Source organism: Lepidothrix coronata, unplaced genomic scaffold (genome assembly GCF_001604755.1).
Source record: "Lepidothrix coronata isolate B3197 unplaced genomic scaffold, Lepidothrix_coronata-1.0 Scaffold30, whole genome shotgun sequence".
NCBI lineage: Eukaryota > Metazoa > Chordata > Aves > Passeriformes > Pipridae > Lepidothrix > Lepidothrix coronata.
The window spans coordinates 1,989,858-2,016,002 of NW_016690210.1; the positions used below are offsets into that span (position 1 = coordinate 1,989,858).

At 42.9% G+C, this 26,145-nt stretch overlaps 2 protein-coding genes across 3 annotated transcripts in view; one reads left to right on the forward strand and one right to left on the reverse strand.

Moving 5' to 3' along the window:
- ABCG1 (ATP binding cassette subfamily G member 1) overlaps positions 1-15,239 on the forward strand; it is a 54,213-nt gene extending 38,974 nt beyond the window's left edge. For both annotated transcript variants that reach the window (XM_017811017.1, XM_017811018.1), the window contains exons 7-15: positions 363-486; positions 1,582-1,696; positions 2,367-2,515; positions 2,696-2,797; positions 4,178-4,346; positions 5,097-5,197; positions 5,656-5,814; positions 7,046-7,164; positions 8,488-15,239. In XM_017811017.1, coding sequence (XP_017666506.1) covers positions 363-486; positions 1,582-1,696; positions 2,367-2,515; positions 2,696-2,797; positions 4,178-4,346; positions 5,097-5,197; positions 5,656-5,814; positions 7,046-7,164; positions 8,488-8,716 — 1,267 coding nt within the window. In that variant the 3' untranslated portion in view covers positions 8,717-15,239. The remainder of the gene's footprint in view (positions 1-362; positions 487-1,581; positions 1,697-2,366; positions 2,516-2,695; positions 2,798-4,177; positions 4,347-5,096; positions 5,198-5,655; positions 5,815-7,045; positions 7,165-8,487) is intronic.
- A 7,213-nt stretch (positions 15,240-22,452) lies between these two features.
- Positions 22,453-25,355, reverse strand: LOC108495305 (trefoil factor 1-like). The gene is made up of 3 exons (XM_017810873.1): positions 25,277-25,355; positions 24,161-24,307; positions 22,453-22,613 (listed from the first exon to the last, which is right to left on the reverse strand). Exons 1-3 carry the CDS (start codon positions 25,353-25,355, stop codon positions 22,453-22,455), a joined length of 387 nt encoding a protein of 128 aa, XP_017666362.1.
- Positions 25,356-26,145: the final 790 nt, after the last annotated feature.

Genomic DNA, 26,145 nt, shown 5'->3' on the forward strand with positions numbered 1-26,145 from the left:
ATAAACATTTTAAGATGTGACTCTTAGTAATGAATGTGATCAGTCTTTGAGGAGGCTGGGAAAGCTATAAATATGTATCTATTCATTAAAGTTGGGAGAATTTAAATCTGCAGTCTTAAAATGTAAGAAGTCCCTTAAGGCAGCTTTGAGAATACTCTGTTTTTCATTCTCAGGCATGCTTCCAACTTAATTAAAAGACCGATGGAGAAATACAAGCATAAGGTTGGCATATGATAAAATTAAACTGCTACAGAGAAAATTTGTAAAAGGATAATAAGGAGAGGCCAAGCAGCAAATCCACGTGCTGGTTTTGAGTGTTGCCTATGGACCTGTGGATAACAAACTTCTTTCTTTTTATTCAGTGGCTTGGACAGTGCATCATGTTTTCAGGTTGTCTCTCTGATGAAGGCTTTAGCCCAAGGTGGCAGGTCCATCATCTGCACCATTCACCAGCCCAGTGCAAAACTGTTTGAGCTGTTTGATCAGGTATTATTCTCAAACTTCCTCTCTATGCATGGTTTAGGTAAATTATACTTTCAAGGCTACCCTCTTTAAGTGAAAACGTGAATAATTTTGGTCTGTGGCAACAAATCAAATGAAGAAATTAAATAAGAGCGAAATATACTTTTTGGATATGTTTTTTTCCTTCTTCTCTGCCTGTTTCCATTATTTGCATATAATATTTTTAGAGAATCTGGTTGGTATGTTTGTGAAATCATGATTATTGTGCTTGTGATTATTGTGCTTGTGATTATCATGCCTTCACTCACCACTGCTCCTGTGCAGAGGGCTGTCAGTAAAGTAAATTGGAATAATATAAAAGCAGGAAAGGTTTAATGTCAATGTCTGCAATGTTGCTGGTAGATATTCTCATCCTTGATACATGGGTGTGGATTCAGAAGAGTTTATTCACATGAAATGATAATAATTGAAATGAAGTCAGTTGGAGAACTTTTCTCCAACCTAACAATGGGATGTGGACCATGTGTGTTTAGACTAGATATAAATTTACTTTAGTCTTGTTCGGAGATTTAGATTAGACCCCTGAGAGGTGAGAGAAAACCTACTACACCACAGGTGAAGAAGCTCTTGCAGACTGCCAGTCTGCCAGGGAGGTTTATTTAAAGCCAATAGTATGGCTAAAAGTAAGACTAATCAAGCTGTTTCCCGTTGCTGTACTGTCCCACCTCTCTTTCCATTACTGCATTCACCAGCCTCATCTCCCAGCCCAAAATATCCATAATTAAATGGAAATTAAATGGCTTGACTCTACAGTTTCTTGCCTATTTTCAGCATATGTCTGAGGCTGGAATTAGTGTGTTTCTATATTAATGTGCTTTAAGTCCTGGAGGGAATGTTTGCAGAACTCAAACCTTAAGCATTTAATTTTCCACTAGTTATAATTTCATACAGAAATTAGTTTCAAGTGGTGACAAATTTTCCCAAGGTGTTCTTCCCCCACAGACAAGAAGACATCATTAGGTTCATGGATTGGTGTCATACAGGTAGCAGGTTCAAATATTTTGATACTATTTCACGTTTTTCTTTCTTCCTTTTCTTTTTCTTTGCCTTGTTTTCCAGCTCTATGTTTTAAGTCAAGGTCAATGCATTTACCGTGGGAAGGTAACAAACCTAGTCCCTTACTTGAGAGATTTGGGTTTGAATTGCCCAACCTACCACAATCCTGCAGATTTTGGTAAGGACAATTTGAATAGTTCATTTAAATTAGTTTGTGTTAGATTAGTACCTTCAGGGTAATGGGGACCATGGTGTGTGGTACACTTTTGTATATATATTCTTATGTGCACGTGTACATATATGTACCAAAATTCAAAATAAAATTATTCAGATTTTTTTCCTAAGTAATTTGAATGCCATCTAGTGGTGCAGTTTAGTGAATATTTCTCTCTGGTGGAAGTCCAGGTTCAGGAGATGAAAGATAAAGTATATTCTTTAGTGTTTCATAGTAATTAGTGGCTTTTCAAAGTGGCTCCAGCATTCTGTTCTTCTTAATCTTGAACAATCCCACTGTGGTATTGTAGAGTTCATAACACTGAGAGTTTTATTCAGTGTTGCTTCTTAATTCCAAAGAAGCAGTAAGGACCACGAAAATAGACTTTTGTAATTTCTTTTATTACCAGGACTATCCTCTAAAATGGCTCATTTAACTTCCAGGATGAAGAGACCTCTCTGAAGATTTACAGAAAGATGATTTAAATGTTGCGTGTATAGATGGGAATTTGCATGTGGCGCTTTAGGGCCTGCTCCAGGCCAAACTTCTGTTTCTGTCAGTGCTGCAGAATCAATAACAAAGCTTGTAGCTCGTCAGTAGTGCAAACCAGCAACTTAAGCTCTGTTTCTTGTAGTTATGGAAGTGGCATCTGGCGAGTACGGGGACCAGAACAGCCGGCTGGTCAGGGCCGTGCGGGAGAGGATTTGTGACACCGACTACAAGAGGGATGTGGGTGGTGAGAACGAGCTGAACCCCTTCCTCTGGCACCGGCCTTCTGAGGAGGTATTTTGTGCATCACAACTACTGGACATGGCTGGAGGCTGGAGGGGGAGGAAGGGAGTTTAAAACCTTGGCCAGCGGAGGTTTCTGGGCACATTCAGATGGCGCGAGTGGGGTTTTGTGAATGAGAACCAAGCAAGGTACTGCAAAGAAAGAAGTTCATCCTGTGATGTGTTCCTGCAGGATTCCTCCTCCACAGAAGGCTGCCACAGCTTCTCTGCCAGCTGCCTAACCCAGTTCTGCATCCTCTTCAAAAGAACTTTTCTCACCATCATGAGGGATTCGGTAAGACTGCCTTTATAATAATGTTTGTAGCCAAAAGGTCTATTCAGTTGGGTGTGAGATACTGTAATACTCCTCAAAGGTCATGTCCAACAGCCCATCCATGAAGATTATCACAGAATTTCAAAGGAAAGAGACTGATCTTTCACTCTTGCTGTTAACTGTACCATTTTCATTGTGAACAACAGCTTTCTTCACAGCACTCAGAAGCACCTGGCCTAAAAACCTGAAGCTTAAATCCCCTTTGTGCTGGCAGGTTCCTTATACACTTATTAATCCTACTGAAAAGTGAATGAGAGGTTGTACTAGTGTGTCACAGAATTAGGTTTTCCAGAAAATTCAGGATGACAGAAATAATAACTTCAGTGTGATGCAAAGAGTTAATACTTGAAGTCTATTCTTGGAAACAGACAACTGGGAGATAAAAATTTTGCTTCTCTGAAAAGGGAACATTTCTGTTTTCATACATTTAATATCAAGATGAACTAAGTGTCATAATAAAATTCTTCATTCCCAAGGGAAAAAAAGAAGCATATCTTCCACCTTTTTTCTTAAAATAAACAACATCCATCAAAATCCCAAGCCCTGCAGTGTTTGTATCTGTTCAGTAAATGTTTTGGGAGCCTAGTTGTTTTGCCAGCACATTTCTTTGCCATAACTTGTTCTCTCTCACTGTTTTACACTTACATTTGCAATTTACTTTGCATTTGTCAACAAGGACTCATTAAGTTAATGAATTAAGATTATGGGAAACTGTAACTTATTTTCTGATGCATAGATTGAAAAACATTGTTGTTTTTAAGATTTTTTTTTCCTGCTCAACTCTAAAGGCTTGCAGCTACAGATTTTGTTATTTCTTTTGTTCTTCCAAGCCTCTTGTAGGAATACAGTATTGCAGAAAGGCACAGAAAGCTAATGTATGCCTGGTGAAGTTAGTTTGGTCTATACAAGCCTGAAATACCTTTCTGCTTTTCTTCTGCTCTGGGAAATTTATATTTTAGTCAAAGAGAAAGTGTCCTTCTCCTGATGAATGAGAGCCAGTGACACGGTCAGAGTAAGATTTCAGGTTGCAGCATTTGCAGTTTCTGCCTGTATGTACTGGAAGAAATATTCATGTATCTGATGGAAACTGGGAAGCTCATAGTTTTTCTTGGCTGAAGCCCAGTTTACCAGTAGGAAATGAACATTTTTCATGGCAGGGGGGTTGGAACCAGGTAATCTTTAAGGTCCCTTCCAACCCAAACCATTCTACGATTTCTGTGCAAGTTCTTCTGGACATAAGTGCTCCTTTTCTGCAGCCTGTATATCTGATTTCAGCCATGTTGCCATTGTTTTTGAGCCCAGACTCTCTGATCAGAAATACCCCTCTTTCCTTGCTCGTAGGTCCTGACACACCTGCGTATCACCTCACACATTGGCATCGGGCTGCTCATCGGGTTGCTCTACCTGGGCATCGGCAACGAAGCTAAAAAAGTCCTCAGCAACTCCGGCTTCCTCTTTTTTTCCATGTTGTTTCTCATGTTTGCTGCGCTCATGCCAACTGTCCTCACCTGTGAGTACCAGTAATTCTGTTACATCAGCGGGGAAGGAGTTGCAGAAAGATGGGAGGGTGTTTGGATGAATCTGTTTTGTGTAAGAGAACATTTGACTTGTGCTTCTACTTCTAAGACAGGTGCTGGGAGGCACTGCTGCAAGCTGAGAAAAGCTTGGCCAGTGGCACTTCTCTCTGCCTGCTTTTGTTAGTGTTTCTCAACAGTTTGTTCACTGTCACAGTCCTGGGCTGGAATTTCCCCTTGTGCCAAGTGCATCTCAGCCAGTGAGATGAGCTTGTGACTGGTCTTGGGGAGGATGTAATTATTTCTTTACGACTCCTGAGTCCTGACTTCTCCATAAAATCAGCGTATTCATGTGGTGTCAGAAGCAAACTCTTGCAGTATGGACTGCTTGGGAGCAGAGGACTTCCTTTGGGAGTGCTATTACTTTGGATTCCCTGTTAGACCAAAAAGGAATAACCAAGTTCTTTAAGTTTTTGACACCGCTTTTAATTGAAAAATCCTCTTTAAGTGAGGTTCAGATAACTGAGTAGACTGGTCTGTAGTCTGAACAGTGAGCAACTCTCAGGGCTGACCTCTTACATTTTATTACACGTCACTGGAACTGTTGCTGCTCTGTCAGAGACCTGAGAGTTCCAGTCCTGCCATGGGACTGCAGCAGTGCAGGATTAGATATGGATAAACCGTGTTGTTATGTGCAGCAATACTGCACACTGGCAATCCAACTTAATAATTTGTGTCCTCTGCAGTTCCCCTTGAGATGGGAGTGTTTCTCAGAGAGCATCTCAACTACTGGTACAGCCTGAAAGCCTATTACCTCGCCAAAACCATGGCTGATGTTCCTTTTCAGGTATATGCTCTACTCTTCAATACAGTAAGAACCATTTAAGTTCATGACAAGCCCACTTGCCAGGAAGATTAGTACTAGTATTTTATCCATCTGAATGGTGGACAAACTAACTGTCTATACATGTCTGCTGAAGCTTCAGGGCCAAGTCAGAAGCACCCTAAGAGTGCAGGACTTCACAAAAGCTGAGACCTGACCCAATACTCTTTTCATAAATAGATGACCATCTCTGCTTTTTTTGCAGAAGGGGAGTTGAGAAGGGCTGTAAGTGAGTGGGATCTGTTTTCTAATGCCCAAGTAAGATAGATATCACAGTCTGTGGCAGACTCTCTTCAGCCATGTTGTGTAATGGAAAGACTGAGACCTGTGGGTTAATTAGAACTCCCCATGTTTTTGTCTTACTCAGAGTAACAGCAAATGTTTGGCTTTAATGGACTAACTCCGAGTGTATCTCCCTGCAGATCATGTTTCCTGTGGCTTACTGCAGCATTGTGTACTGGATGACTTCACAGCCATCTGATGCTCTCAGATTTGTCCTCTTTGCAGCCTTGGGAACCATGACATCCCTGGTGGCTCAGTCCCTGGGCCTTCTCATAGGTGCAGCCTCTACATCCCTCCAGGTACTAATGGTGTTTTGTGGTCTCACGGGAACCCTGCTGTTTCCTTACACTACTTGCTGTGGCTGCTGCTGTGTCCCCAGGATATTTGTTGAGAGGTGACAGGCAAAAAGTTGTCTTGGTCTGATGGAGCTCTTGATGTTTCCCATTAGCATCAACTTAAACATGTGAGGCCCTGAAGTTCCTTCCCCACCTGAAAAGGGCTGTGCCTGTCCCTGCTTGAGGGGATTGTCATTTCCTGTTCATCGCAAACTTAGCAGGTCCTGGAAACTGCAGGACTGGTGCACTTCTGTTCCCCTACAAGGTGGAGGTAGGATCAATATCTCAGGAGAGGGTTCTTCATACACATCAAAAAGGGTTGCAGGAGGCAAGGTAGGAAGAGGCTTGCCCAGGAACCAAACTTCTGCAGAGGGAGGGAGAGAAGCAGCTGTTGGCATGACTGGAAGCTGGCTGTGTAACTCCATTCTGCTTCTTGTCAGGGGATGTGCTGAGGTGACCATTCCACAGCAGAGCTGTTCTGGGCTGCTGGTGATAACAGATGATACTGACTTCAACATGCATTGAGGATATCGAGATTTCTGCAGTAGAAGACTTGATTCCCTCTCTGTCCCCACTCTGTGGAGACCAGCATAGCCCTGTTGTGTGATCCCTGTGCTTCTGCTCTTCCCAGATACCTACATGGGTCTATGCCCTCAAGGGAATATAGAGAGGATAGGCTAGAGCTGGGTCCAGCTCTGTCATCCCCACCAAAGCCACCCAACTGGAGATGTTCCTAATCCTCTTCACAGTGTTTTAGGACCAGTTGAAGCTACTGTTTTTGTGGGATTTGGTGAGGAAGGAAATCTGTGTGTTCTTAGAGGAGAGTGAGGGGAAAAAAGATAGTATTTAGAAGAGGGGTCTTATACCCAGAGAAGCAAAGGAATCCCAGTGCTCCTCTGGCTCTGTAAACTTCTTGGTGGGTTCATGTCCTTCGAAGGACAGATCCCAGCACAACAGTGCTGTCAATGAGTAAAAGGGTTAAGGAAGAAGAGAGGGACCCCTTTTCCTCCACTAACAGCATCTCCTCCTCACAAGAAATTTGATAAGAAAAAAGAAATCAGTAATTTTCTTGTATTCAGAACTGTGATAATTTTGGGGAGTAGCATTACTCGCAAGAGTAATGAACAAAGCAACTTAATTTTTATTTTTTCCGCTCCCTTTCTGATGAGAAACTGTCCATTTGTTTTCTTCACAGGTGGCAACGTTTGTGGGCCCAGTTACTGCCATCCCAGTTCTTCTCTTCTCTGGGTTTTTTGTCAGCTTTGATACCATCCCAACATACCTCCAGTGGATGTCCTACATTTCCTATGTCAGGTACTGCTAAGGAGGCCTTCAGCCTCCCATCTGGAAATGCTTTCTTTTGCTTGCCTTTGCTTGGTTGGTTATTTTGGGTGCCAGAGAGACTGTTCACAGCATGTTCTTTCAAGAGTATAAACATATATATGATGTAAACCACATCGTGTCACTGCATTTTATGTTGTATGTGTTGTAAAATAAAAAGGAGCAGGTTATTGGCCACAAGTCCATGTCAGTCCCTTTGAAGTCAGTGGGATTCTTCCTGGATTTTGCAACAGTGGATTTCTGAAATAATGGGGACAGTACCCCCAACTGAGAAATTGATGCCAGTCCCTCATGTTGGAAGAAAATGTTGTATAAATGACTGTTGTATCCTAGATGGACTATGTTTTTGAGTTTTCCAGTAGCGCTGCCACAAGAGACATGGGATTTGTGTCACCCGTAATTTAAACTTGTGTTTTAAGATCCATAGGCACCTTATATCCCATCTATGTCTGTCATTCTCACTGTCTGACGCAGCTATCCTAAGATGGGACAGTTCCCATCAGGAAACCTCTGGAGCTTGGCACGGGTAGTTTAGACTAGACACTGAAATGTTTACAGCTGTAATTAGGAGGGGTGCCCAAACTGCACTATTACTGGGAAAACCCAAGCAAAAACACCCTCTCATTTGGCAGGTGAGGTCTTACACAGACACCTATCAAAGGTAACGAGACTGCATCCCCCCAGTTAACACCTAGAATTCAAGGTGAGGCCTCAGGCCCATGTGGGGGCTCCTGAAGCTGGAGGGGACTATCATGTGCATGGGATCCATCATGGGCTTATCTGCTTGGAAGAATCAAATGCTGGGTGCACCCAGTGCCAGGGGAGATGTGAGAACATTGTTAGTGGAACCATCAGTGCATGGAGGGAAACGGAAGACATGTTCCAGATCGATGCTGTTTTTAATATTTCTGACTTCAAACCGTAATTGTATCCTTGTTGCTTATTTAAAAAGGAAAGTAAATTAATGATGTCACATTTTAAAAGGAAATTTCTGGCTATGAGCTGAAATTGGGCTGCTTTCTGTTTTAACGTTTTTCTTTGGAGAAATTGTGCTATACACTAATTTGAAGCATTTAAAGGCACAACTTATGTCCTTGTTCCATCTTACATAAAATGCCAGTGACGTGTCATGTGCTTGATTGTAACAGGGATAGAACTTTGCCCCAAGACATGTGTGTCAGAATGGTATTGAACCCCCCAGTGTTTCAGCTGAGCCCTCACAGGGATTGTGTTGCTGGAGTGTTTCTGAACAGATCACCAGGACTTTTCCTTGTAATCCATCCCTCTTCTTTCCAGGTACGGGTTCGAAGGAGTTATTCTCTCCATCTATGGACTGGATCGGGAAGATCTGCATTGTGACAAAGACGACACTTGCCATTTTCAAAAATCAGAGGCCATCCTGAGAGAACTGGATGTAGAAAATGCCAAACTTTACCTGGACTTCATTGTTCTCGGAATTTTCTTCTTCTCTCTGCGCCTGATTGCCTATTTCGTTCTCAGATACAAAATCCGAGCGGAGAGGTAAAGGAGAAGCAGCTAAACCAATGCAGTAGGGAGATCTTTAGACATGCAATAGAGGGCACTTGACATTGTCTCACTGTGGCAGGCTGGTCCCCAGTGCCCAGCCAGACGCTGTTCTGACCGAGCCCATGGAGAGCCACAATGGGATAGTGGACATACAGTGTTAAGCCAATCAGTCCAGTTGGGTTGGGTCATGTTTTCATTACACTTTCTAGCTTTAACTAGGAAGAAGAACTAGAAGGGAATTTTACACCACAGAGTATCAAAACCGAGGCAGTGTAACTGTAATAAAAAACCTGCCTGCAGGAGCTTTCCTTAGGAAAACCAATTTCGGGATAAGGTTGCTGGGATATAAGTCCTGGTAGCCAGAATAGTATAATGTCCTCTCTAGTTGACAAGGTAATGAGATGCAAAATGAGGAATGCAATGAAAATAGGGTTCTCTCATCTTTTTAAATCTAGAGTTTCATCTTTGCGGTTTTTCTATATATTATTTTGCAATTCTTTTCCACAGAATTACCCCTTCTGGCCAAAAGTCTGTAAATGTATTAATAAGGTAAAGACATCTTTTTAATATGGATACTTTTTTAAAGCAAACCTAAAGTGATTCAAGTAATTATTTTTGTTTCTGTCTGAATTTAGAATTCTGGTGCTTTACTTGTCGAGCTGGTCTCCTATCTGAAAACTGTAATGATAGGAGGAAAAGGCAGATTCCGAGTCTGCACTAAACCTCTGGTCCTATTTGGAAGCATCCCTGAATAGCACACGCAGTTAGACATGTTCAAGCTGTCACTGAACGGTTGAAAAAACCATTATTTTGCAGTGTCTTTTAAATCCTTGGTATTTGTGATAGTCAAAATACTAACTCTGCTCATTACCTGTTTGATCTACCTCCTGTGAATATAAAAATCAAAGCACTCCAAGGCTCATTTTTTTCTTAAATTGTGAAAGCAGAATTTGTCCCTAAAGTGATTGTTAAAGCCTGATGGAGTGCAAGAGTTGTCCAGAGATCAAAGCCTGGGGTACTGTGTTAAAACACTTGTGACTGCCTCATACAGCAGGAGTCATTTTGTCTGCACTGTGTAGAACCCTCCTCAAACATACAGATGACCTTGTAATCCTGCAGATCTAATTATGCCAGGTAGTTCTGTTCTCATCCTAAAGTCCACGTGCACAACGTGGGAATTAATAGCTACTTCATCTAAACATCAATGAAACTGTTGTTTTGTGTATCTCAGCTGTGTAAATTTGGTAGGGGGAATTCTAGTTCCAAGCTGATGTGAATTTTGTCACCAATTTTGATGGGTTTGGATTTTCAAATCTTAAGTGGAACCGTGGGGCCCATACTTGTGTTGGACACCTTGGTGAACTTCAGTGCAAATTCCACTGCCTTCTGCCATTCCTGTGAATTTATCTTGGTGTCCCAAACCTCTGAGTGAGACCTACACTCTCTGTAAATGTATTATTCCTGTCAGGATGCTGAAGTCTTGTAGGTTGGAAGCAGCTCAATGTCAGCAAAACATGCAGGAGCTCAACAGCTCGTGGCAGTAGAGTAGATAAGAGAGACCTCGTGCATCTGCTGGCCCTCTCTGTTTTCAGAGACTCCATGGCTACGTCTGTACTAGTGAAATAAATAGTGCCAGGGCCAGCTCTGTTAGTCCTCAAATGACTGGGGCTGACAGGAATGGTCCCTGTACTGACTTCTAAACAGAGCCATTGTCTGGAAAAGCTCTGGCTGTGCTGGGCTGCAGCTCTGCCATTGTTTCCCAGTTTTTCTGGCCTATGCCCAGGCTCTGTTTAATTTACCAATACAGACCAGGTATATCTGTTAAACTCAGGACGTTTGAATTAAACCTGTGTTCTGGAAGACTTTAAATCGAGTCACATATTTTGGGAAGGTTAGCTGAACCTTCCCTGAAAGTAAGATTGGCCTTTGAAAGCAAGGTCAATCCAGTGTAGAGGAAAACCAAAATCCTTTCACAGCCTCTTTGCATAATTTTTGTTGCTGTTTTTTCTCCAAAATCTTTTGTACAGCTCTGCAGCTTTTCCAGGCGTAATCACAAGCAGGTATAGACCTGTATGGCTGTCAGATTTGAGAAATTAAGAATTTTAGGTATTCTAAATAATACTCATAACTGTGAACAGTTTGTAAATAATTCACAAGTCTGAAATCCCTCGGCACGACGTGCCTTGATTATTTCAAGACCCTCAAAGTATTTGTGAATATTTTACAGGCAGTTCAAACGCTGTTTGCAGGCAGACAAAAGAATACATTTGCCAAATGACTCTTTGGTTGCACACTTTTGGTCCAGCTGCAGGCTGGCTGAGTGTGAGAGAGTGTGACATCCAGGGCATTGAACACCTTCAGGGCTCATGTGTTGTGTTTACCAGCACCATTTACCAAATACCACACTGAAAATCCCTTGCAGTGTTCCAAAGGAGGTCACTTTGCTGACCATCCCAACACCGGTGACTTACACGATGCTGTTTTCTCCCCTCCAGACCAGTTTAGCAGTACGAGTTCCCTGGATGCTGTCTTGTTATCTGTGCCTGTTCCTCTGTCTGTAGACCTTCTTATCTTACCTCTTCAGTCTGCAACGTGTCCTCCTGTACTGTAACTTTGTATGTGTTATGGTAGCCAAAAGTCTGGTCCTGGCGGGTGTTCCTAATAAGGAAATGCAGGCTCTGGAATATTTTTTGTCACTCCTTTTTTTGTTAGATACGCTTTTTCCCAGCCATCTGCTGACAGCACTTAGCTGGAAGTTACTATTCTAAGGAACACTTTCAGACTGTAGTATCCCAGTAAAGAAATAATTCTCTGGGAACTCAGTGGTACTCATAGATGAGGTAATTGTTCTTTCCCTCCTTAGCCTGCAAATTACCTAATGATCTCTCTTTTGTTGCTACTGCGGGGCAGAAGTATTTAAAATCCATCCCAATTATGTTTTCATATACTGCAAAGATTTTTAACATAGTCTCAGGCTGGCTTTTTTCTCTTCATGTGGAAATAAATTCTAGCAGGCTGGTATAAAATGCATTCCTGTTCATTCAAAGCTGAGCATTCATGTGCTGTTGTGTTAAGCAGCACATTGTGAAGCTCTGGAGGCTTCACGTGGAAGAATAATAAGGCCAGCAAGGTTCTGAAGTCTTCAAATCCTCAGTTTGTATAGCCATGTATAAAGAGCCATAAACAGTTTGAAATCAATGCCATTTTTGCCATTTGAATCAGTCACAGTCTGACTAAAAGTTGCATAAGAGGCTAAAGGTTTCTAAAGGTCACTTGAAGACTGAATGTATGATTTCTGTTTTGATTGCAGGAAGACTCTAGTGTCCTGTTGGCCTCCTTATTATATTTTTACTTGTTTTGACATGTTGCTTTGGTTACTATGTGCATCAGTTAAGACTTTAGGTGCTTCATATTCTTTTTGTTGTTTTTTCTTTATGGAAAACTTGCGTATAATATGAAACACCCTGGAAGATTTTAAAAATTACCTGAAACATTATTATTTACAATTAAATAAAAGATTTGGAAAGCAGATTCTACCCATAAGAAATTGAGAAAATTTCATCTTTATAGGTCAAAGGGAGTAACAGAAGACTGGTGCTGAAATGCTCTTCAGTTCTTAGAATTTGGAGCCCAAGTTATTGATTTTTGTTAAAAGAGAGGAATATGTAGACATGTAATAGAAGAGCTGGTTATGTAAGTGGGAGATAATGAACACTTGAGTCCAAGTACTGGATGTATCAGGTGATTGACAGTTCCATTTATGCTTTTGTGTCAAAGCCTGTGTTGTCAACAGAAATGAGTGTTTTACGAAACATTTTTTCTGGACAGAAGTGTGGCGTATACTGACCTGTGCCACCCCAGTGATCCTCACAGAGGAGATCTTACCTGTCCTATTTACACAACGCTAGATGGATGTTCTTGATTCTGAGGATCTAAGAATCAGGGGGAAGGGCAACAAAGCAGATACCCTGCTGGGAGTCTGTTACAGACCACCCAAGCAGGGTGAAGAGGCAGGTGAAATACTCTATAAGAAGTCTGGTGATCTGAGCAGAGAAGGACTGGTGGGTGACGTGATGGCTGGAGGTTGTCTTGGGCACATCATGAAATGGCAGAGTTTTTGGTTCTTGGGGAAATAAGGAGGGGGATCAGCAGAACTGCTGCCTTGGACTTCTGAGGGCAGCCTTTGGCCTGTTTGGGAACCTGGTTGGCAGAGTCCCTTGGGAGGCCATCCTGAAGGGCAGAGATGTCCAGGGAGGCTGGAGGTTCTTAAGAAGGAAATCCAAAAGACAAGCCAGCGGAGAAGAAGACCAGCCTGGTTGAGCAGAGAGCTTTGGCTGGAACTCAAGGAACAAAATAAGAGTGTATCACCTTTGGAAGAAGGGTCAGGCAACTCAGGAGGACTGCAAGGATGCTGTGAGGTTACACAGGGAGAAGTTAAAAGGGCCAAACCCCAAATAGAACTCAATCTGGCTCCTGCTGTAAAAGTCAGTGAAAAATGTTTCTGTAGATACAGCACTAAGGAGAATCTCCATCCTTTACTGGATGCCATTTTCTTCCCAGAACAGCCCGACAGGGTGCAATTGCTCAGGAATTTCTTTCCTTTAGTTCTGTGTGGAGATGCATTTATAAAGTCTGATCACGTGAAAAGCTGTTGGGAACTAGAAGTGGGCAGCAAATGACACCGTGTCATGTCCTCTGTAACAGTTTGTGACAGGCTGATCATCGTGGTGCCTGTGACACTGCCACACAGCACTAGTGAGTGCGTAAATTAAGTGCTGAGTGTCACTGAAGTTAGTCATCAGCTCTGCTATTAGTGGACAGGGGCAGTAGAATTTTCAGGGATCATCTCTCGCTGTTCTCCTCTTAAATACCCATTTTCATAATACAAGAGGTTGTTGTAGTGTATCCCACTGAGTGACTTTTGTAGCCCCACGTATCATTCTTCATACTACAAGTCCAAAAGTTGCACATTGGGCGTGCAAGCACAGCAAGTTTCATTTTAATTCTGTTTAATACTTTGTTTCTGTACATTCTTCAAGTAGCGTTTCTGAAGGAGTAATAGCACAAAATGTACCTTCAGTGTTATTGTTACTTTGGAGTCTTAGGATAAACCATGATCTTATGCAGCTGTCAACTGTAGAACTTCCCTTTAAGAGGTTTAGATTTCTGTTGAGACCTGTTGCCAGCACAGTAAAACAGAGGGTGACCAGTCAAAATGTGTCTCCTTTGGCACAAGACATGCCCATGGCTCAGCCTGCGTTCTTCTCTGCGTTGTTTATGCCTTCAAAATCCAAACAAGTTTTTGTCAACCCATTTCCTTTCTGGGGGCTTCCATGCAGCTCAGCCCATGCCTACCAACTGCTTGTGTCCTTACTGCTGGGTATTTGTGGTTGCTGTCCACGTGAGGGTGGGAAAATGAGCTGCTTGGGAACCATGTGGGATAGTTAGAGGTGGAGGGATGACTCTTAGACTTCTTTGAGCTACCAAATACCCAATGTGCTGGATCTCTGGGTGTGCTTTACTCTTTCAAGAAGGAGAAAAAAAAACTTTAAAATGTCTTTCTAAGCAGATTGTAAGGCAACAAGGAAGTTTTTACTTCTAATGGTCATGCGGTTTTCTACTTCAGTGGCATCTGTGATGTCTTTTTTCCTGACCCCATTGTAGCTTATTTTAGTAGCCCATTGAGGGTAATCATGACACAAACTCCTTTCTATTGCTTCCAGCAACCAGCTTTCCTGACCTCAGTGATAATTGTACCAATCTTTAAAAATGTGAATTAGTTGTTGAACAATTTTTTAAAAATATGTAAAAAATGCTCCTAAATTACAGTAAAAGTAAATTAAATCTAAGAAGATTACACTGATATATCTAAAAAGAAGACAACAAATCCTGCAGTGGAGCCAAGCCTTTACCTGTGTCAGTAAAGATTTGTCAAACACCTTATCTGAGTCAGTTGACCTTATTGTGAGATACTGCCCTTGAATCTGTTACTGAATTATTTAACATTTGGTTCTTTTGTTTTCAAAGCAAGAGTCAATGCAAGGTATGATTTTAAATCGGCGTGCTAAAGTGTGCATATTCTGTATATCTAATATGTCATTGTTGTCTCTTGTTTCTGTAATGCATTTGCATTACTATGAATCAATTTTATTATGCTTCTCTAGAGACTATCGCTGCCTGCACGCTGTGATATATTTGCACTGTTGTAGATATATATATATACATATATGTAATTATATTATATAAACCATGTCTTTTTCAGGTTGCTTGTTACCTTTGTAGTTTACGCTTTACCGGTACAGTGGACCTGAGTAAAAAAATGTGGGATGTGGGGCATTCTGATGATATATCACAGTAATAGAGAAACCTTTGTATATTTCTGTATACTTAATACCTGTAAGAAGAGATTTGTATGTGCATTATTTTCCAAACTAGGGCTTTGTTTTCTGAGACTAGAGAACATTTATGATAATGTAACAAACAAACAAACAAAAAAATCAAATAAAGTGTTATTATTTTCCGAGAGATGCCTTTGTGCCTGTTCTCTCCCGGAGGGAAGTGCCAGGTGTGTCGGTAGTGATAACATTTCACTGCCCCTTGATTCTGACAGTTAAAATTCTTAAAAACATAAAGTGTGGTCACATTGGGGGTTGAAACTCAATGATCTTAAATGTCCCTTCTAACCCAAACAGAGGTGCTTTTCTGAGAAACCCTACACAATTTAAGGACTTCCTGAAGCAGTGCAATTGATAAGCTTTGTATTTTCATCCATCTTTGATGGATTTTTCTTCCACAGACTAATCTGCTGTTCATCTTGTCCGTGCTACCTGTAAGTGTCAACAGATGTTCCCCGTGCTCTTGCATTACAGGAGGCAACAAAGGATCATTCCCTGTTTACCTTCTGGAATGTATGAATTTCTTTCTCCCTTCCTCCCTGCTGAAGAGAAACCACATTTTATTTTGCCAGTCACACCTTTCCATTCCCTGTTTTACCAAACACCGTTCAGCCACACCTGTGCTGTGTTCTCCTGCAGCCTTCTGTGCGTTTCTGTCACCATGAGAGTCTTCAGCTGGTTTCAAAAGCCAGTATTTTTCCTGTCATGTTTCTCTTGAAGATCCATGTTGGCCAAGAAATGACCTGCTTGCTGTTTCTGCTGGGCTGCTGCTTCCTGGTGCACCAGCAGGGAAATTCTTGGGTAGAAAACTCGACCTGTGTAAGGCCTGAAGAACTGCAATGTCTGCAGGAGGCTCCAGTGTTGGTGTCCTGTGCTTTGCCATATATTTAGTTTGGCTGGGTGGCTTTTCATGCAGCTGTAAGGCTGTTTTGTAGCATTTGTATGTTGGACTTAAAGCCAAGCCTAGACAACATCATTTGTGCCATCCCTCCTGACCACCACAGCAACAAAATTACCTGCCTTGGTCACCACAGTTCAAGGATAACAGCCCTAACTTTTATAAGTTAGTTAAGTGTCCAGTCATGAAGAACATCAGCAGTGATGCTTAAAGGATGAATTGACCTAAGGATGCAATAGGATTGCATATCCAAGACATTTTTCTAATTATAACAGAGATCATACTTTATGTTACATTTTATAGGCCTGCAAATAAGACTGGGTCGGAGAATTATGGTCCCAAGAATGAAATGCCTCCCTGTGCCAACTATTATCCGTAGATCAGGAAGGGAAAGGGAGGAACAGTAGTCCTTCATAGCCTGAGTGCCAACATAAATTACTTTTAAGTATTTTATATTGCAGTCAGTGCTATGAAATAAGCCAACCATAAACTTCTCATTAGCAACGCTGCAAAAATTAATATACCTCACATGCAATTACCATCCACTGTGTACTCCAAGTAGATTCATAAAATAAAGAGCGTTTGGAAATAAAGGAAATTTTATGCTGCGCTTTCTAATAGCTATCCGTGTAAAACCTGCTTTGGAATGCAGGTTGAAAGGCATAGGAAGCCAGGGAAGGGGCTACAGTAAGAAGGGTGGCCTTGTTCAGCGTGGGAGGGCACAGGGATCTGAGCAGTGCCCAGGTGAGCAACGAGCAGCTGCTGTGCTGTCAGTTGTCAGCACTGGCATCTTCCCTTGGGAGAGCCTTAATGAAGGGCTTGGTGGGAAAGTGTGTGTTGCCAGCTCTATTTAGGGCAGAAAAGCTGTCAAGGGCTGGATTAGTCAAATTGACACTAATTGCATCAATTTCTGTTATTTAGTGTATTTGGAATTCCATAGCCTCATTTGGTTTCTTTTATGTTTTTCTGTGCCTTGAAGGTTTTTTCAAGATCTGTGGATTTTGTTATGCACTGTTAGCTTTGTGTGATGGCATTGATGGATTCCTGATGTTCCAGTTTTGTGCCTGTGCCCTCACACACATGGGAAGGATGAGAAGGAAGTCAATACTTGATCTTTTCCACAGATGGAAAGTATTATCAAAGCATGAAGCTGATCCATTGTCAGCCTCTGATTGCAAAACACCCCATGGAGTTGCACTGTTTCCCCCTAATTCTTTCCAGCACAATTATTCTCTTACTCCACTGCCCATTCTGCTCTGCTGGGCAGGTGGAATAAAGCTCCACCTGTTCCTAGAACCTTCTTGCTCATCCCCATGGCGTCTGTAGAGTCAAATATGAAGAAGATTTCATGGCTTCATCAAGAGTCTTAAAGGTGCTTTTTGTCTTTCTCCTGCGTAAGAATCGGGCAGGAACCCCAAAGTACTTAGAGAAGAAACAAAAGTGACACCAAGGTTTTTGATTTTGCTTCTTCTGTTTGTCAAAACTAATATTCTGTGTCTTGGTGAAGCGTCCCTTTGATGGGGTGCAACACCAAGTCTGAAAAAGGGGAAAAAGCAGGGGAAATCCTAATTTGTAGCAGGAAGGAGCTGGATTTTACTTAACAAATTTACCTCTCAAGAAGCTTTCTGGAACATCATCGACCAAAGCCACTGAACTGATGAAAACTGCTTTTAAACAATCATCAGTCCACTCCAGTAGTGAGTCATACCTAAAAAATTTACATGGGCTTTGAACCTGAAGAATTTCCTAGAGTTTCTGCAACAAGCTCAACAAAAAAAGGTGTTAGGCTCAGCTGCAGTGAAACACTTTGATTCAAAACTTCCAAAGTTTCATTTCAGTTGTGGTATTTTAGTATTAAATCCCTTGAAATTTCTGTTTACCAGAACAACATTTTATTGTGTTTGGAGATGGAAGCATGTGTGGAAGGAAGCCCAGGAGTCCCAATTCTGAGACAGATGGGACCAGGACCCTGCAAGAGCCTGTCTTTGTCTAGTGTCTTCTCCAGGGGGGGATTTCTGGGTGCCCCAAAGGCTGGTCACAAAGCACAGGAAGTCATTACAGCTAGATGAATAGATACACTGGTCTCCAGCAGAAAAGTACTTTGTTTTCTTACCCTGCCCACCTCCAGTAAATGGAAATTTTATGAAATAAATTTTTTTTTAATAAAAAAATGAAAATTTTACCATTCACTGGCAGGAGGAGGAGCACCCTAAGACAGCAGACACTGGAATAAACCACTGTCCTCTTTTGCATCCCCTGTGAGTGCTACTGAGCTGGTCCTAGCGCTTGAATGCATTCTGCTTTGCAGCACACCTTTTACAGCAAAGTCTGGCTGGCTGGCTGTTGTCTTCTAGCACTGAGGACACATTTGTAGTCCTGTTGTGTACCTGGTGGGGTGTACTGGGACAGGGACCATCCCTGCTGTCTAAAGTACTCAGGCAGTCACTGTTTTGTATACCAACACTGGCAGCTTTCACATGCTTTAGAAGGCAGCTCAGATGGGGAAAAGCCTGTAGAATAATAATAGACTGTTCTGCCCAAGGAGGACTTTTGTTTCTGGCACGTTTGTTCTTGGGGAAACTCACCTGAGAGCTTCTGAAACTCTCATCTGAACTTTGCTCTTAAGGAAGGTTTTGCAGCCTGCACCTCAGAGCAGTGATTTTTCCCTTTTGGACTCAGTCTCGCAGTGAGGGCAATCTGCTGGAAACTGAATCTGCATCTTGAGGTCATCATTCTGCCTGGGATGTCCTGACTGACGTCCTGACTGACATCCTGACACAGGAGTCAGGTTTGGCTCTTTTGTTTTACCTTCTGCTTTTCTTGGTTGTGTTTTCAAGTTTTAGTAAAACCAGTAACTTGCTAGAGACCTGTGGCAGCACCATGTGATTTAGCTGCTCTCAACAGAGGAAGATTTCAGTTTCCATATTCTTTTTCACTTCAGTTTAGCACCTTGTCTGAAACCTTCCTTCTGAACGCGAGCTTTGCCAGAGGAGTGTGTGATACTTGCTGTAGCAGGATGCACACCCTTCCCAGAGACATTTGGGACCGGGATGTGAACTAAGTGGGCACATTAAAAACCACGTTTTTGGAGGTGTTTGCAGTTATATCCCTTTTTCACATGGCTACAGGTTTGCTCTTTGTTGCTAGCACCCATCTGCTCTGAGCTCCTTGTCTGTCCTAGTTTTCTGCCCTGTTATTTCTCCATATCAGCCAAATACAGCTTTCCTCCACCGCTTCAAAATGAATGATTTCTTAGACCTTTCCCTTGGCTACAATTGCTTTAAAGACCAGTAGAATATCTTCACTCACTGAAGAACCACAGGCAATCAACCTGCAATGTCAAACACGTTCTGTTCAGCCTTTATTAGAAGCTGAAGCATTGGTTGCAGTCAGCTGCCATGGTTGCAGTTTAGGACTATTGGACATTTGTGATTTTAAACGTCATTCACTGCCTAATGGCCTCATCAGCACAAAGCCTTTGTGTCACAAATTGACATAAATGAGTTCCTGTTACAGTAGCACCTTTGCTGACAGACATCACATCCTGACCTACTTTTTTTCCTCTCCAGAAAAATATTCAGAACTTTGTTTACCTATTCAGCCCTCACTGTGCAGTGATGTGGGCGTGCAGACAGAGTTGCAGATACAAAAGGTTAAGTCTTCATTTGAGCTTCTAATATTTGCTTGTTAAAACTGGTTCATATTTGTGACAATCCTGCATTTTGGTAGAAGAGAAACCTCATTATGTGCTTATCCATCACCTCTCCCTAGACAACCCTTTGGGTCACTGTTGGACAGAGGGCTCTGAGGGCCTCACTCAGGACTGCTGTTCTTAGGGTCACAAGGTGATTGGCTTTAGTCACCAGTGAATTTTAATCCTGGACAAAGTCTGGGTCAGTAGATACTGGAATTTTCCTCAAAAAATCCAATAACAACACTATTGCTCCTCTCAGGCTACTATTCATACAAAAAGAAAGTTTCATGGCTATCTGCTGGAAAACAGAAGCTCATTAGGCAGCAGAAGTTCTGGGAGCAGACCGTGTTTCTGATAAGCTCAAGGGGAGTTTAACTACCCAGGTGCCACTAATCAAGGCCAAGGCCTAACGAGCATTCCTGGGATCATAGGCCAGCCTGAGGAATGAGGGATGCACTCCCACAAGGTGTCTTTTTCTTTCTGAGGGCTGTGAATGGGGCCCAGGGACACTGATTCAGCTAAGGGGAGCCCTCAGAGTGACCCTGAAGGGGAGGAGGAGAGGAAGGTCCCTCCTTCTGTAGCCACATCTCTGCAGGTCCTGCACACTCCTCTTCAATGTGCATTCCTGTTTTGGGATCTCCCCTTGCTCTGCCTTGGCTCTGCCTCTCATCTTCTCCCAACAAGACTCCTGTGAAGGCCCTGTTACCTGGTGAAGGCACCTAGTTGTGGCACCAGGTTTTGCAGTGCAGTATCACCATGAGGACACTGTGCTTGGGCCTTCTGAATTCAGCTGGGCTACAGCACCAAACCTTCCCTGGCAAACACCTCCAAAGACCTTCAGTAGACTGGCCAGTTTATTGCTCATATTACAACCAATATCCTATCATAAAATCTATGTTACTACCCAATCACGTTATAACCAATTCAAATCATATTATTGAGCCTTTGAAAGTGCTTTATGAATGACTAATTTTTACCTGTTTGGATAAACATACTCATCACAATAGTGTACTGGGATAACTCTCTAAGGAGGCATGTTAAGGGGAAAGCTTTTTACAATTGGAGTGGTAAAACACTGCAACAAGTTGCCCAGGGAAGTGGTAGATGCCTCACCTCTGGAAAAGTTCAAGGGCAGGTTAGATGGGGGGGCTCTGAACAACCTGGTCTAGTGGAAGGTGTCCCTGCCCATTGCAGGAGGTTTGGACTAGATGACCTTTAAAGGTCCCTCCAAATCTATGATTCTATGTGTCTCCACCCTTTTTTCCATGCTTGCAGCACAACTCTGTACAACTGTTCTTCCCTGTTAAGCCCTGAGCACACCTTGCTGCCATACCCATCTTGTTCCCCAACAGATTTCTTAGAGGTTCAACAGTGCCTTTAAAGTCTCTTTGCTGGGCTCTCTGGGTTTTTCATGTTACCAGATGGGTTCCTGCCTTCCTGAGCTGCTCCATGCCCCGCTGGCAGCAGCACTGAGGGTCTGGCAGCACCAGAGTGATGCACAGAGCAGGAGGTGTCTGAGTCAGACCAGTCAGATCAGCTAACAAAGGCACCCTTCCCTATGTCTCAGAGGGGAAAAAAAAAAAAACAATCCCACAGCTATATCTGTATAATGGGAAAAGCTGAATATTCTCAGTGTTCAGAAGGACGAGTGGCCTGTGTGAAGCCATGGATCAGCTAACAAATTCAAGCAGTCACTTGCAAGTGTGAAGTGTAACTAACACAAAAAGCTGAGTGCCATGTTCCTTTCAGAAGTGTTACTGACTGCTCTGCCATCAACAGGTTGCTGAGGTGCCAAATTTTTCCTGGGAAACAGAGAAATACACAGCTTCAAGATAAAGATAGCATAAACCCCCACAAATTGTGTCTTAGTTATTTTATTACAGTGAAAACCTGTGCAGTACTAACCTACTGAGAGACTAAAAGCTACCAGTAACTTTACATCCAAAAGGAGTCAATCCCAGGTAAAAACAGTCTAGAAATCACGGCTGTTGTAAAATACAAAGTCTGAGCTGGGACCTCTGTCTCTTGTTCCAGTGAAGTAGATCCAAAGTTTGGAAAGTTCTTGATGGAAGTTTCTCCTTTAGCAAGCTGGAGAGTTGAAGAGAATAAGCAGATTAAGTGACACGTTTTCTCCGTAAATTGCACAAGATGCTGGGAACTGTTTTGCCTAGATGCAGGACATCTAAAAGGCAACTTTTTAGCAGTTTCCCCCAACCCCCATCTGTACATGTTGTCCCTAACTGTGCCTCAGATCAGTAAAACCATATGATGGTGAATTGTACCCAGTACAAAACACACTGTGGCTGAGGCTATTGGTTATCTACATTAGATAATGCTGAAAGGTTCAATTCTAATTAAAAAAAAAAAAAGTCAGTAGAGGATCAGAAATTACTGTAAGTTTCATTCCACATTTCCAAAGCACAGCCTTTTATCTCCCATGATGATGAAGCAGATGTGAGTTGGGCAGCTGCACCTCTACCAGGGCATTAGCTGAGAGCTTGACTTCACGCCTAAGCCCACACTACCTGTGCAGCCACATTGCCTAAAAGTCCCTGGTTCAGATGTATTGGCACCACCCCCCTCTCTGTGCAAGAAGCTGCTTTTTTAGGGTTTAGCCACCTTGTTCTGCTCACACCCAGAGCAAGGAATCTCTGGCTGGCACAGCACACCAAGCCTGGGCAGAGCACAGGCCCTGCCAGGAGCTGTGGGGCCTCCACAGGGACACAGGGGACGATGTCTCATGCGGGTCACTCATTACCTTCCTCCGTGACACGGTGGTAGAAGCACCAGGGGACCCCAGCAGGACGTGCCCTGAAGCAGCAGCCCTTCTTTGTGCACTCCTTGGCCGTAATGCCGGGGTGGCCGCAGTTTATCCTGGCGTAAGGATCGCTGGGACACACTTTCTTAACTGTGTGAAGCGAAAAAAAACAAAGGAAGGAAGGAGAACGTGTCACTTCATGCTCCGTTTACCTGGTGATGTAGTTCACAAATAAAAGGCAGGACACAAAGGTGAGGTCCCTGAGCAGATGTGACAGCCATGATGAACAGTTTCACCCAAATCCTCACCACGTCTGTTAGGCAAAGCTAAATACCAAAGGGTGATGAATTGCTGCTGTGACTCGGGGACCAGAAGAAGCAAAATTCACCCCTAGAAGTGTCATGCAGCAACTCATCTTTATCTTTCCTATATCCAGCAATGGGGTGAAAAGCCATGTGTCTCCCATAATGGTAACACATCCACTGGCTTCAGGCCAGGGTATATCCATGACCTGACCCAGTCTTAACCCCAGAGCAGCCTGGCTAATGCAGGGACGGGACAACCCGGCTTCCTCTGCATGCCAGTTGAGTTACACAAAGGAGGTGGGTCATTTAGGGGGAAATCACAGCTCTTCCAGCCAATTAGAAGTAAAATCACAAGTAAAGAGGTTATACCACCCAGCTGGAATACTCTATTCTTCTCTCTCAAAGCAGTTCTGCTCAGAAAAGCAATTCTATGAAATGGCACCATAAGGTGCTGCCGTTCATCCTTCAAGATTTACAAGAAATGCAAACAGTGTTCAAAAGCAAAAACATTTTTTTCCCTCCAGCAATTCTGATCCCTGTTGACCAATCTTGATTTATATCAAGTTCTTCTGCTGGGTAACGTTGCCTTTGCACCCTCATTTCACCTGTGCAACTGCTGAGACTGCCCTGAAGTTCTCCTAGGAAGGAGTCAGCCCAGCAAATGTAGCTTACACTCAGTTAATTAACACAGTTAATTACACTCAGTTATCTAACACGGTTCTGTAAAATATACACCCAATCCTTGAAAGAGTGGGAGGGCAGCTTTTCCCCTTCCTGAGAAAATAATGGCAACAAATGGAAACAGGACTTCAGAAGCTTTAGAAGGAAGAAACTAATGGAGAAAAGGATTTCCCTGGGATATTTTGGAGATTTCATTGAGTGAAGACTGGGAACAAAAATGGCAGAGAAAAAGGGACAACCAAGTGCAACTATGCTGGGAAACATGAAGGAGAAGAAGGAAGTAGCAATTAGCAAAACAGGCTGGAGAAAAGAGCAAAAACATAGCAGTTAGAGGATGCCTGTGGCCTTTTGTACAGGTATCCAAGAAATCCTCCTCAGCCACATAGCAAAACCACTGAAATAAGTGCTGAGGATCCCTTGCTCTACCAGTGAACAAGATCACAAATGACAGTGAAATGTTTTAAATAATCAGCACGGGTTGCTTGAGAACCAGAAGCCTGAAGGAAGAGGGAATACATTGTGTGAAGAGGATGAGGCAGAAGTTTGGTGGGTAAGTAAGGCTTGACTTCGCATTTTACTACCACTGGTCTTCTAACAGAGGTTTGCTCCCACTTTTCTCACCTCAGAAGAAAAGCAGAACTGGCCCCTGGTTGTACACATTTCTAGATAATCAAACACGAGGTAAATCAGTGTTTCTGGCAGAGAAATTACCTTTCTTCTGTTTAGGAGTGAAGCACCAGGGAACGTTGGGGTTCGAAGAGTTGAAGCAGCACCCCATTTTCTTGCACTCTGCTGCTGAGATTCCTGGGTAGCCACAGTTTTTCCTCTCCTTTGGGAGCATTTTACACTGGCATTTTGCTGTTCAGGATAGAAGGAGCAAGTTACTGGGCATCAGTTTGCACACTTTTTTGTGGAGGTGCAGTTATCAGATGACCATTGGGAACAATGCTCTTTTCCTAAACTCTGTCCATCTGTGCAACTGTACATTTTCTGTTCCCTGCCAAGACCAGAGCCTGTGTGGCTTAAAAGCTGCTTTTAAACTCTCACTGATTTTGGCAAGGGCTGTACTGCACCCTTTGAGAGTCTGTGGTCCCACTTGCAGCCAAACCAGCCCAGTTTGTGGACTTTGAATTGACCACATCAAATGGGAAAACCCAAGAACTCTAAATATTGTGCTCATAAATGTTGCTGATTTGCCCAGGTCTTGTGAAGAGAAAAAGAGTTAAGGGTCCAGTGGATATTCAAACAGGTGTAAAGATAAAAAATCTTTGCGTTCTGGTCAGGTGACTATAAAAATGTGTTATTCTGTGCAAATAGTTATGACTGTACTTTTAACATTTTAAGTCTGCTGCACAGTCATCCACAATCAAGAAATTCTGGAGCTGTCCCTAGGTGTCATTGAGTTGCTTTTCACTTCTGAAGCTGTCTAAATTACTTGTTTCTTAATTAGGAGGCATATAGACTCCTTTGAAATCGTATTCACATAGCAAAGCAGCAAAAAATAATTGCCAGAAGACTATTTAGGCAAAACCAGCTCCTGTTCCAGCCGTGGTCCTGTTCTAGAGAGCTCCTGGGCTTGTCTGTCCTCCTGCCTTTGCAGCAGGTTCCTGGTTATTCCACCAACACAGCAGTGCACCCGCAGTCTTTAACATTTTGCCATAGATTTTTCCTGAAAAAATTAAAAAGTCGAGTCCAGCTTTGGTGATGTCTCACTAGAAGAAGCTGTTTGCTGTCTGATACATTAATAAAGACAGGCTCCGCCTGCAGCTGGTAGGACCAGGCCCCCCCATACATACCTGGAAGGCAACAGTAGGTGAATGTACTTACTTGGTGCATTTCCCTCTGCCAAGGTGCTGAGGGCTATGACGAGGGTGGCAGAGAGAACACAGACCACCTTGAGATCCATTGCTCTTGGAAGGTGGGTAGAGCAGAGAGGTGCTGCCTTCCCTGGAAGCAGCTGGTTTTATACACTCCCCATGTTTGCCCAGCGAGGTCTGATAACATTGTTCCATCTGATGCTTCACCCAGAGGCTGGGTTTTCTTTTGTTTAGTTAGGAAATGTTGCCATGAATATTATGATATCCCTGAGATAAATTTCTGGGCTCCCCTGAGCTATTGATCACGAATCTATTACGTACCTATAGATAGATACATATCTATTACGTGATCCCATGATCTATTAAGTGGATGCTGCTGGTTGCCTCTGGGTGCCAGAGGCTCTGGCTTTGAGCTCTGGGTGCTCTGGGTGCCAGGTGATTTCATGGCCATCAGAGTATTTCAGACCTCTGGGCAGCTTTAAATGGCACTACTGAAAAATGTGTGCCTACATTTCCTATCCAAGTGTATCTTTTCTGCCTGAGTTTTTCCTTGGCCTTAGGGTTTTGGTTATGCTTACTCTGAGGCAGGTAAGGCAGGAGGGCTGGAGGTGTGACACCTCCAAGCTTCAGGAGACCACAGGGCAAACCGTGCACCTGAAGAAATGCATAAACGCAGAAGGTGGAAGGTGTGACTGTGAGATACTGAGCTTAGGCCACTGTTGGTTTCCACACAGGGGGATATAGGAAAAGAAGGTAAGATCAAGGGGAAAAAAATCCTCAGAAGTCCAAGAAGATCAACAGCACAGAGACTCGAGAGAAGAAAGGAGAGGGCGTGTATGATCTCAGCCTGCTCCACAGGCACTGTGCTCATCCAGGGGT

Excerpts from the sequence above, each read along its gene's own strand:
- LOC108495305 (XM_017810873.1), bottom strand. The coding sequence starts at position 25,355 with ATGGATCTCAAGGTGGTCTGTGTTCTCTCTGCCACCCTCGTCATAGCC. Across the intron at positions 24,308-25,276 it reads GGCAGAGGGAAATGCACCAA|CAAAATGCCAGTGTAAAATG; the intron begins GTAAGTACATTC and ends TATCCTGAACAG. Across the intron at positions 22,614-24,160 it reads CACTCCTAAACAGAAGAAAG|TTAAGAAAGTGTGTCCCAGC; the intron begins GTAATTTCTCTG and ends CGCTTCACACAG.